The following is a 13,008-nucleotide window of genomic DNA, read 5'->3' as shown; positions in this document are numbered from 1 at the left end:
GCCCCAGTCACGTCGGGGTCACCCCGGCCACTCGGTCTGTACCCCCCTCTCTCCCGGCCCTAACAGGGCCCCCTCACACCCCAGCTAGCCCGGCCAGTGTCCGGCCCAGCAGCCCACAGTCTCTCCTCTCTGTGTCCTACCTCCTCTCGCTCTCATCATCCATGACGCCGGTTTCACTATTTTTAAAAGCACAAGCGAACCGTAATGTCAGGAACTCGGCCCATCAGAGGAGAATCACGGAGGCTCCGGAGAATACTGGGTCGGGCCCTCTAATGATATGCAAATGTTATTTAATGTACTTGCATTCTGGTACACATTGACACTGCTGTCGAGTTGATGAAGAATTGCGATTTGGCATCAAACTGCGCCCTCCGCAATTTTGGCGTTGGAATCTATTCCCTGCCCAATCGTGTTTCACGATTTCAGCATCGGCAAACAAAGAATCCATATCTGACAGTGGAGTACTCCTTCAGTACTGCGCTTGAGTGTCAGTTTAGACCAGGAGTGGGCAAGCTACGGCCCGCGGGCCGCATGCAGCCCGTCAAAGATCTTTATGCGGCCCACCAAGTCATAAAAAAAAAATTTCTTAAAGAATTTTTTTTTTTTTTTTTTTAATTTTTGTTTTAAGGTTAAAGGGGGGGGGCTGCTGGGCCGGACACTGGCCGGGCTAGCTGGGCTGTTGGGTTACTTACTGGTATAGGGTGGATACGTTGACTTGAGTAGGGTGAGCATTGCTCGGCACAACATCGAGGGCCGAAGGGCCTGTTCTGTGCTGTACTGTTCTATGTTCTATATGAGGCGCCCAGAATCATAACCGGGTGAAGTAATTATTTTACTTAATATACTATGCGGCCCTTTAAAATTGTGAATTTCTGAATGTGGCCCTTGCACGGAAAAGTTTGCCCACCCCTGGTTTAGACTATTGTGCAGAAGTCCTGGAGTGGGCTCCGACAGAACCAATGAAATCAGAGGTGATAATCCTTCCAACTGATGATTCACAAAATCCCTCCTTCGTGCTCTTGCTAACTGAGTGCTGGAATTTGATACTGAATTTAAGACAGGAGGAAAATCATTCCATCGGATGTGCTTCACCTTGAGTACAAGAACCATGGAAATCTTTGAAAACTTCAAAACAGAAGGTGACTGATAGAGCATGAAATTGATTTATGATTGACGTTTACATGTTTTTTGTCTGACCTGATGCATAGACATTGCCACCAACTTTCTGGCATGGACTTCTTGTCCCTGACCCATGGACATCGCTCTACAACCTAAAGAAAACACTTTGGTTAACTTTTACACAGAGCTTTCTTCAGTCTTGCATTATATTTATATCAGACAGAAATATCAACTGCATCTACCCACTAAAATACTCAAATATTGACTAAAGTGTTTTACTGGTGATGATCCTGTGGCAGTAGTTTAAACTTTGAGGCCCTTTGGCTTATTGTCTGCTGATGCTTCATCTTGAGCTGTTTCCATGATAATGTTTTATTGTAGTGGTGGTTTACCATTGCAAAATCTCAGGGACAGGGCAGGGTGGCAGCTCCCAAGTCTACCTTGGTCAGAATGGGAATTAAACCCATTGCTATTCATGTCATTCTGAACACAAGCTAACAATCTAGCTAAATGCACTAACTGCCTCCCAAAGCTGATGCCCACCTTCAAAATTAGTGAGATTGAATGAATAGCAGGAAGATTGATCTGTGGTCTCCTTTCACAAGAACTGCTCAACAAAGATGGGGTAAGATAAACGAGGTAGAATAGGTATTTGAACTTCCCACCTCAATTCCCAATTCACTCTCTGGCTGAGCTGTGGCACTGGAAGAATATGGTGCTTTTTAAAAATAAATTTAGAGTATCCATTTTTTTTCACAATTAAGGGGCAATTTAGTGTGGCCAATCCACCTAGCCTGCACATCTTTGGGTTGTGGGGGTGAGACCCACACAGACATGGGGAGGATGTGCAAACTCCTCTCTGACATGACGCAGTGCCAGGATCGAACCTGGGTCCTCGGCGTTGTGAAGCAGCAGTCCTAACCACTGCGCCACTGTGCCGCCCTAAAAATATGGTGCTTTGAGGAAGGCTCCAAGAATCATGTCAAAGACTTTAAAATGAACATTTATTTAAATTTCAGGAACTCCCAGGAAGTAGAAAATAGAATTGGGACTTGCTGCTTCCCAATCTCCATTTGAAGCCAGAGATACCAGGCTGAAGCTCAAGATATAGCAGCAAGATTGAGAGGGCTTCATTAGCATCACATTTTGCTGCTCCTTCCATTCATGCCAGTCTCTGCCAGGGATGGGTCATTAAAAACCCGTTGAGTTTGGAATTGGAAAAGTATGCTGCCCCTGTTTAATGCTGAGGAAGGGGGCAAGAAAATACATCCTCCATGTGTATTGGCCTTTCACTAACCATTCCCAATATAAATAAAAATATAAATCTAACAAAAACCTCACCTTTACATCACTGGAAAGAGAGAGAAGGGGAAAAACATTATTAGAAATATGAAAGGAAGGCAATAAGAAGAAATCAGAAAAGGGATAATGACGATTACCAAAAGGTAGATTCTATGAAATTAATTAGATTCTATGAAATTTGTAGATTCTATGAAATGAAACAGCTGAGCTGAGCGTTTCGGTTGGCTTGGACCAGTTTGGGCTGAAGGGCCTCTCTCTGTTGCTGTAGATTCTATGAAGAGAGTGGCACAAATAGAATGCTTGAATTATATTTCAATGTACATTGCGAAGATAAGTGTGTGAGCTGTTGGCATAATATGCCAATTATGCTCTGCAGCTGCGTATAAAGGATTGCGTGACATAATAATAATCGTTATTATTGTCACAAGTAGTCTTACATTAACACTGCAATGACGTTACTGTGAAAATCCCCTAGTCGCCACATTCCGGCGCCTGTTCGGGTCACAGAGGGAGAATTCAGAATGTCGAATTCATCGAACAAGCATGTCTTTCGGGACTTGTTGGAGGAAACCGGAGCACCCGGAGGAAACCCACACAGACACAGGGAGAACGTGCAGACTCTGCACAGACAGTGACCCAGCCGGGAATCTGATGCTAACTAAGTTGGAAACAAGTATCATAAAGGGACTTGCTGATCGTGACTTTCTTCATTGGCAATCTGGGGTTTCCTCATGGTATATGTAAAAATATTAATTGATCATGACTATGGAATATTCTAAAGAAACACAGGGAATTCTAACAGATTGTAATATTCACTACAAACACTGTATCCATACCAATTTCAAGCTTCTTGGCCAGTCCTTCAATCTGATTGCTGGGATCAGAGCCCATGGACAGGAAACAGATCAGAGGAGTTTGTGTGTCACTTTCTTCCCAGGTTGTCTCCAGGTTTAGAATCACCGGTTCTGCGTATCTTGCTCCCATTGCATCAGCAATGTAGTTTCGAGCTTGTGACAGAGTTCTGTCAGGGCACCATGACCTGAAAATTCAAAGTAATCATGAAATCAAAAACATTTAAAAATTAATATTTGGGTCTTTGAGATCTTGAGTATTGTTGAAAAAAGCAACTTTTTTGTCGAAGATTTTCATCTTCCACTCATCAGGTCATTCCCAAGAAAACAATGGAAGGAAAATCAACAAATTTATACTGTATGCAAAGAGTGTGCTGATGCTGATGGCTTGGCAAGTGGTGGAGGAATTGTCATAAAGAATGCACCAGTTGATGGTGACTGGCAGTTAACTGTCAAGCATTGTTTGAAATTTAAACCAGGCAGCCTGACTCTTGTCACAACTCACCTGATGAGCAATAGCTTGCAGAATGCATCTAAAGAATCACTGTATCCATGCGGAATTGTTGTTTCTTCTGGAGCATCAGCATCAAACCAGACTTTCCAAACCTTCTCATTCTTAGATACCTGTAATGACACGACAAACGATAAAAATCAACATTCAAAAATTCAAGATATAATTACTTTTAAAGCAGTGTGAATTTTTCAGTTGTTGTGCTGACATTCCAGCCCTTCTTTCTGGTAGAAAGAGGATGGCAACACTCCCAAAATGGTGGCCATTAAATTTGTATCCCACTATCACTGAGGTAATATACACTGGGCAAACTGTCAATCTCCAGAGACAGGTGGAAGGCCCATTTAAGGTAGAATTTTAGAATCCTATGGTGTCAATAGGACTCTGATTGTTATTTATGGACTGAATTAGCTGGACTGAGCGTCTTGCAATATCTGGCCAGTTTGAACTAGTGGCCAAAGAAGAACTGAAGAAGAAAATCCATGTTCTTTATGTCAAGTGGCAAGAGTTCCTCCCAGCCCCACAAGACCCTCCTTGGTCACACCAAGAAGAGGAGATGGGGATCTTTTCTGGAGGTGGGGAGGGCAGATCATCAGGTGGAGGATGGGTGTGGTATTATCATAACTGTAAGAATTGCAAGAGTTAATGGTGTCTAAAGTAGCCACTAGAAGGAGCTACAATTACAAATACATAAGGCAGTGATGCTAAGCCTTGTGGGAGAGTGTGTGCAGGAGTTAGCTAGAGAGAGTCAGAAGTGCAAATAGTGTGAGTCAGAGCAGAGCATAGTTTATATCAGTATAAAGATCAGCTATAAATGAGTGTAGTTTAAATGCTAATAATCATCTACACCAAATTAACTGTATGACTGATGGCCGGTTTGGCTCAGTTGGCTGGACAGCTGGTTCATGATGCAGAGGAAGGCCAGCAGCATGGGTTAAATTATGTACCAGCTGAAGTTATCCATGAAGGCTCTGCCTTCTCAACCTTGCCCCCTCGAGGTGTGGTAACCCTCAGGTAAACCACCAGTCAGTTCTCTGCCTCAAAAGGAGAAAGTAGCCTATGGTCATCTGGGACTATGGCAGCTTTAGTTTATTACCCTCAAACATCTATTCTCTTAAAGGAACATACAAAATAGAAACATTCAGCCCCTCTCAAGCCTGCTCTGCAATTGAACTAGATCATGACTGATCCCCCTCAATGCCATTTTCCTGCATTATCCCCCTTGATGTCATTCATGTCTACAATTCAATCCATTTCTATCTTGGATCTACTCAATAACTGACTGTGATGAGAGATTATATTATATTTAATACCTTTATTGTGTTGAGCACACACAAAACCAATTGAATTCAACTGAAGACTGCAAGGTTTAGGACATAAAAGGGTGTAGGTGCAAAACAATACATTTGAAGTCAATTTGGCCTTGTTTACTTTTCTATAAGTAAATAAACAATGGGAGAAATTTGATTGGGCATAAGGAAGGGATTGTTGTTTTCAATAAAAGAAAATTACTGCGGATGCTGGAATCTGAAACAAAAGAGAAAATGCTGGAAAATCTCAGCAAGTCTGGCAGCATCTGTAGGGAGAGAAAATAAATGAAAATGAAAATCGCTTATTGTCACAAGTAGGCTTCAAATGACGTTACTGTGAAAAGCCCCCAGTCGGCACATTCTGGCGCCTGTTCGGGGAGGCTGGTACGGGAAGAGCTAACGTTTCGAGTCCGATGACTCTTTGTCAAAGCTTTTTCCTTCAATTTGAGACTCTCCCTTATTTCCTTAGATATCCACGGTCGATTTTCCCTCTTTCTACCGTCCTTCCTTTTTGTTGGTATAAACCTTTGCTGAGCACTGTGAAAAATCGCTTGGAAGGTTCTCCACTGTTCCTCAACTGTTTCACCATAAAGTCTTTGCTCTCAGTCGACCTGAGCGAGCTCTTCTCTCATCCCATTGTAATCCCCTTTGTTTAAGCACAAAACACTAGTGTTTGATTTTACCTCCATCTGTATTTTAAATTCCACCATATTGTGGTCGTTCCTTCTGAGGGGATCCCTAACTATGAGATCATTAATCAATCTGGTTTCATTACACAGGACCAGATCTAGGACCACTTGTTCTAGGAAACTATTGTGGATAGATTCTATAAACTCCTCCTCAAGGCTGCCTTGACCGACCTGGTTAAACCAATCAACATGTAGATTAAAATCCCCCATGCTAATGCTGTACCATTTCTACATGCATCCGTTATTTCTTTGTTTATTGCATGCCCCACCATAATGTTACTATTTGATGGCCTATAGACTACTCCGATCAATGACTTTTTCACCTTACTATTCCTGATTTCCACCCAAATGGGTTCAACTTTATCCTCCATAGCACTGATGTCATCCATTACTATTGCCCGGATGTCATCCTTAAATAACAGAGCTACACCATCTCCCTTACCATCCACTCTGTCCTTTGGAATAGTTTGATACCCTTGGATATTTAACTCCCAGTCGTGACCATCCTTTAACCATGTTTCAGTAATGGCCACCAAATCATAGTCATGCACGAAGATTTGCGCCATCATCTTATTTATCTTATTCTGAATACCACGAGCATTCAGGTAAAGTGCACTTATGTTGGCTTTTATACCTCTGTTTTGAATCTTAACACCTTGATCCGTAACCTCTCCTAAGTTATTTTTCCTCTTAATGTTTCTCCTAATTTTCCTTGTCGTTGAACCCATACCTTCATGTAACAACCTGCCGCGTCGCTTTCCATTTTCATTTCATTTCATTTCATTTGTGTTTTTACTTCCCGTTTTATTCCTTTTAGTATTACTGGGCCTATTCACTGAGCTTCCCTCAGTCACTGTACCTTGGCCCTTTTTGATTTTTGACTATGGCTTCTCTGCTTTACACTTTCCCCCTTACTGCCTTTTGTTTCTGCCCTTGTTTTACTACCTTCCGATTTCCTGCATCGTTTCCCATCCCCCTGGCAATCCATGGGAACCTGGATTGTAGTTTTGGGGTACGGGAAATTGAGAGTATAGAGGTCAGGAGCACAGATTTGACTTCGCAGGAGGGTGCCAGTGTTCAGGTAGGTGGTTTGAAGTGTGTCTACTTCAATGCCAGGAGTATACGAAATAAGGTAGGGGAACTGGCAGCATGGGTTGGTACCTGGGACTTCGACGTTGTGGCCATTTCAGAGACATGGATAGAGCAGGGACAGGAATGGTTGTTGCAGGTTCCGGGGTTTAGGTGTTTTAGTAAGCTCAGAGAAGGGGGCAAAAGAGGGGGAGGTGTGGCGCTGCTAGTCAAGGACAGTATTACGGTGGCGGAAAGGATGCTAGATGGGGACTCTTCTTCTGAGGTAGTATGGGCTGAGGTTAGAAACAGGAAAGGAGAGGTCACCCTGTTGGGAGTTTTCTATAGGCCACCTAATAGTTCTAGGGATGTAGAGGAAAGGATGGCGAAGATGATTCTGGAAAAGAGCGAAAGTAACAGGGTAGTTGTTATGGGAGACTTTAACTTTCCAAATATTGACTGGAAAAGATATATTTTGAGTACATTAGATGGGTCGTTCTTTGTACAATGTGTGCAGGAGGGTTTCCTGACACAATATGTTGACAGGCCAACAAGAGGCGAGGCCACATTGGATTTGGTTTTGGGTAATGAACCAGGCCAGGTGTTAGATCTGGAGGTAGGTGAGCACTTTGGAAACAGTGACCACAATTCGGTGACCTTTACGTTAGTGATGGAAAGGGATAAGTATACCCCGCAGGGCAAGAGTTATAGCTGGGGGAAGGGCAATTATGATGCCATTCGACATGACTTAGGATGTGTTGGTTGGAGAAGTAGGCTGCAAGGGTTGGGCACACTGGATATGTGGAGCTTGTTCAAGGAACAGCTATTGCATGTTCTTGATAAGTACGTACCAGTCAGGCAGGGAGGAAGGGGTCGAGCGAGGGAACCGTGGTTTACCAAAGAAGTGGAATCTCTTGTTAAGAGGAAGAAGGAGGCCTATGTGAAGATGAGGCATGAAGTTTCAGTTGGGGCGCTTGATAGTTACAAGGAAGCGAGGAAGGATCTAAAGAGAGAGCTGAGACGAGCAAGGAGGGGACATGAGAAGTCTTTGGCAGGTAGGATCAAGGAAAACCCAAAAGCTTTCTATAGGTATGTCAGGAATAAAAGAATGACTAGGGTAAGAGTAGGGCCAGTCAAGGACAGTGGTGGGAAGTTGTGTGTGGAGGCTGAGGAGATAAGCGAGATACTAAATGAATACTTTTCGTCAGTATTCACTCAAGAAAAAGATAATATTGTGGAGGAGAATGCTGAGACCCAGGCTATTAGAATAGATGGCATTGAGGTGCGTAGGGAAGAAGTGTTGGCAATTCTGGACAAGGTGAAAATAGATAAGTCCCCGGGGCCGGATGGGATTTATCCTAGGATTCTCTGGGAAGCCAGGGAAGAGATTGCTGAGCCTTTGGCTTTGATTATTAGGTTATCATTGGCTACAGGAATAGTGCCAGAGGACTGGAGGATAGCAAATGTGGTCCTTTTGTTCAAGAAGGGGAGTAGAGATAACCCCGGTAACTATAGGCCGGTGAGCCTAACGTCTGTGGTGGGTAAGGTCTTGGAGAGGATTATAAAAGATACGATTTATAATCATCTAGATAGGAATAATATGATTAGGGATAGTCAGCATGGTTTTGTGAAGGGTAGGTCATGCCTCACAAACCTTATCGAGTTCTTTGAGAAGGTGACTGAACAGGTAGACGTGGGTAGAGCAGTTGATGTGGTGTATATGGATTTCAGTAAAGCGTTTGATAAGGTTCCCCACGGTCGGCTATTGCAGAAAATACGGAGGCTGGGGATTGAGGGTGATTTAGAGATGTGGATCAGAAATTGGCTAGTTGAAAGAAGACAGAGAGTGGTAGTTGATGGGAAATGTTCAGAATGGAGTTCAGTTACGAGTGGCGTACCACAAGGATCTGTTCTGGGGCCGTTGCTGTTTGTCATTTTTATAAATGACCTAGAGGAGGGCGCAGAAGGATGGGTGAGTAAATTTGCAGACGACACTAAAACGTATAAAGCATTACAGATAAAAACAGAAGTATCCTTAAATTGGAAACTTGTGTTGCAATACAAGAAATGATGAGCAAAGTAAACATTTATTGAGCCAGATTGTGATATATGATCATGAGCAAGAAATAGATACAATACCTGGTTCAATATCTCTGCAAACTGACTGAGTTTGCTCAGCTCCACGAGGTTCAACCAGGTCATATCGAGAATCCAGCGGAAAGGTTTTTGTGGACTGGCTTTCAGGTCAAGGGCTGCTCCACCTAGACAATTGGGCAAAGAATGAACCTTTAATAAAATGGTTCCCCAGTATCCTTGTAAACATTTCTTTCTGAACAATGTACCATTATCTTTCCTCACCTTCACCCTGCATTTCTTGTCTTTGTAAGGGTTCTTTCTATTGATTCCCTTATTTCCCATTTATTTAACAGTGTTCTCATTTTGATCCATGGATATTGAATGGACATATATCTTTAAGTTGAGCAGAGGAAGTGAGGAATGGTGCAGTGTCTCTGGAGGTTTTGTCTCTGAACAGTGAAAACAAAAAGAACTCCAAGGAGGGCCTGGATTGAAGGAAGGTGTACTGGAAGACATCAATCCGAAACAAAGACTCTTATCCTTTACTTTCATCAATATTTTACACCCCTCTTTCCCCTCTGTGTTTGTCTGTTTTGTGTGTGTGTAAGAAGGTGGGGTAAATTAAGCGGGGGGGGGGGGGGGGGGGGGGGGGGGGGTTAGAAATTGGATAATAGTTATTATTACATTATAGTTATATTTTGCATATTTAATTATAGTTATTGCTATTAATAGAAAGTAGCTGTGTTTAAATTTACAAACCTGGTGACTGTAGTTATTGAGCAGCCAGAGACCAAAGACTTGGGATATTTTCTAAGAATTATTTGTTAATTTACATCTGTTAAACTGCAGAGATACTTCAGTGTGATTTGGCCAAGTTGAGTGAATGGGCAAATGAATGGCAGATGCAGTATATTGTAGATGAACATGAGGTTGGCCGCTTGGTAGCAAAAACAAGAAGGCAGACTATTATCCAAATGGCTATAAATTGAGACAGAGGAATTTGCAGCGTGACCTGGGTGCCCCTGTACATCAGTCACTGAAGGTAATCTTGTCGGTGCAGCAGGGGGTGAAGAAGGCAAATGGTTTGTAGGCCTTAATTGCGAGAAGATTGGAGAACAGGAGCCGGTGTAACGGAGCATCCCGCTGGTGTGGTAAAACAAAAATGTGTCCCGACGGGGTGGAGAATCCAGCCTCTTATCTGAGGATGTTCTTGCTATAGAAGGAGTGTAGCAAAGGGTTATCAGACTCATTCCTGGGATGGCAGGACTGATATATGAGGAATAATTGAGTAGGTCAGGATCGTACTCGCAGTAGTTCAGAAGAACGTGGGGGGGGGGGGGGGGGGGGGGCGGTGGTGGTAGGATCTCATAGAAACATATAAAATTATAATAGGATGAGACAGGGTAGATGCAGGAAGGATGTTCCCAATGCTGGGAAAGTCCAGAACCAGGGATCACAGTCTGAGGATACGGGGTAGACCATTTAGGACACAGATGAGGAGAAATTCCATCACCCAGAGAGTTGCAATCCTGTGAAATTTGCTACAGGAAGTAGTTGAAGCCAAAACATTCTGGGCTGGATTCTCTGATCGCCAAAGCCAAAATCGCATTCGGCGATCGGCAGGAGAATCCATTTTTATGCTGGAATCGGGGCGCCACCATTTATACAATGCTCTGCCCCCTCAAATATGAGTACGCCGCACACTGGCGGGACAGCCTCAGGACGTTACCCCAGGCCCTTCCCGATTAGCGTGGGGCGTGTGTCCTCTCACTTTTCTGTGGCCCCTGTAACCCCTCTCACCACCCCGGGACCACCCTCCACTATTCCCTCAGCGCCGCTATGGGGGGGGGGGGGGGGCATTCCACTGGCTGGGGGAATGGTGGAGGGTGGTCCGGGGGTGGTGAGAGGGGTTACAGGGGCGCAATCTTTGGCAGGCCGGGTCCGTGCGTGGCCGTCGCCATGCTGTATGTAGCGGGCACCACAGGCCACTGTCATGCGCGACCACGGACCCGGCCATTCTGCACCAGTATCGGTAGATAAAACTGGGGCGGAGCATCGGTGCGGGGGCGGTGCCGACTTTTTGGTCGTAAGACAAGACGGATCTTGTTGTCAAAGCCGCAGAATCGGAGAATCCAGCCCTGTATATTTTCTTTTTTTTTTAAAAATAATTTTTATTGGAATTTTTTACAGAAAATATAAAAATATAACAACAAGTATAGCAACAAGCAGTAATATGCAACTAACAGCCCCATAACACCCACAATTCCCCCCAAACCGTAACATCACATGTATCACACTCCCCCCACCCCCCCCCAAACAAGAGAACTTAACCATAAATTAAAATTAAATAAATCAAATTTAAATAAAATAAGCAAACATAATCAACGTCCCCCCCCACCCCCCCCACAAGAGAACTTAACCATAAATTAAAATTAAATAAATCAAATTTAAATAAAATAAGCAAACATAATCAACGTCCCCCCCACCCCCCCGGGTTGCTGCTGCTACTGTCCCAGTACCCTATCGTTGAGCCAGAAAGTCGAGGAAAGGTTGCCACCGTTTAAAGAACCCTTGCACCGATCCTCTCAGGGCGAATTTAACCTTCTCAAGCTTAATGAAGCCCGCCATGTCATTGATCCAGGTCCCCACGCTTGGGGGCCTCGCATCCTTCCACTGTAGCAAAATCCTTCGCCGGGCTACCAGGGACGCAAAGGCCAGCACACTGGCCTCTTTCGCCTCCTGCACTCCCGGCTCTACCCCAACCCCAAAGATCGCGAGTCCCCATCCTGGCTTGACCCTGGATCCCACCACCCTCGACACCGTCCTCGCCACCCCCTTCCAGAACTCCTCCAGTGCCGGGCATGCCCAGAACATATGGGCATGGTTCGCTGGACTCCCCGAGCACCTGACACACCTATATTCACCCCTAAAGAACCTACTCATCCTCGTCCCAGTCATGTGGGCCCGGTGCAGCACCTTGAATTGAATGAGGCTAAGCCGCGCACACGAGGAGGAAGAATTTACCCTCTCCAGGGCATCAGCCCATGTCCCGTCTTCGATCTGTTCCCCCAGTTCCCCCTCCCACTTCGTTTTCAGCTCCTCTACTGATGCCTCTTCCACCTCCTGCATAAGCTTGTAGATATCGGATATCTTCCCCTCCCCGACCCAGACCCCCGAGAGCACCCTGTCACTCACCCCCCTCGCGGGGAGCGCAGGGAATCCCTCCACCTGCCGTCTAGCAAATGCCTTTACCTGCAGATACCTAAACATGTTTCCCGGGGGGAGCCCAAATTTCTCCTCCAACTCCCCCAGGCTCACAAACCTTCCGTCGATAAACAGGTCCCTCAGCTGTCTGATGCCCGCTCTATACCATCCCTGAAATCCCCCATCCATGTTCCCCGGGACGAACCTATGGTTCCCCCTTAACGGAGCCTCCATCGAGCTCCCCACTTCTTTCCTATGTCGCCTCCACTGCCCCCAAATCTTGAGGGTAGCCGCCACCACCGGACTCGTGGTATACCTCGTGGGAGGGAGCGGCCACGGCGCCGTTACCAGGGCCCCCAGGCTTGTATCCCCACAGGACGCTCTCTCCATCCGTCACCCACTTATGCACCATCGACACGTTGGCCGCCCAGTAGTACCCTGAGAGGTTGGGCAACGCCAGCCCCCCCACCATCTCTACTCCGCTCCAAGAAGACCCTCTTCACCCTCGGGGTGCCATGCGCCCAAACAAATCCCATGATGCTGCTGGTCACCCTTTTAAAAAAGGCCCTAGGGATAAAGATGGGCAAGCACTGGAAGAGGAACAAGAACAAGGGGCAGCAGGGTAGCATGGTGGGGGGCAGCAGGGTAGCATGGTGGTTAGCATAAATGCTTCACAGCTCCAGGGTCCCAGGTTCGATTCCCGGCTGGGTCACTGTCTGTGTGGAGTCTGCACGTCCACCCCCTGTGTGCGTGGGTTTCCTCCGGGTGCTCCGGTTTCCTCCCACAGTCCAAAGATGTGCAGGTTAGGTGGATTGGCCATGCTAAATTGCCCGTAGTGTCCTAATAAAAAAGTTAAGGGGTGGTTGTTGGGCTACGGG

The 13,008-nt window shown here is 45.4% G+C and overlaps 1 protein-coding gene across 6 annotated transcripts in view; it reads right to left on the bottom strand.

Annotated features, from left to right (window-relative positions):
* The window catches only part of LOC119966976 (dynein heavy chain 8, axonemal-like), a 1,648,910-nt gene that overhangs the window by 102,112 nt on the left and 1,533,790 nt on the right, over window positions 1–13,008 (bottom strand). For all 6 annotated transcript variants that reach the window (XM_038798944.1, XM_038798946.1, XM_038798947.1 and 3 more), the window contains 4 exons: window positions 8,990–9,111; window positions 3,778–3,896; window positions 3,258–3,460; window positions 1,198–1,271 (listed from right to left, as the gene is read on the bottom strand). In XM_038798944.1, the coding sequence (XP_038654872.1) occupies window positions 1,198–1,271; window positions 3,258–3,460; window positions 3,778–3,896; window positions 8,990–9,111 (518 nt within the window). The remainder of the gene's footprint in view (window positions 1–1,197; window positions 1,272–3,257; window positions 3,461–3,777; window positions 3,897–8,989; window positions 9,112–13,008) is intronic.

Source organism: Scyliorhinus canicula, chromosome 6, assembly GCF_902713615.1.
Source record: "Scyliorhinus canicula chromosome 6, sScyCan1.1, whole genome shotgun sequence".
Classification (NCBI taxonomy): Eukaryota; Metazoa; Chordata; class Chondrichthyes; order Carcharhiniformes; family Scyliorhinidae; genus Scyliorhinus; species Scyliorhinus canicula.
The sequence above is the reverse complement of the archived record's forward strand: the minus strand, read 5'-3'. Positions and strand labels throughout refer to the sequence as shown.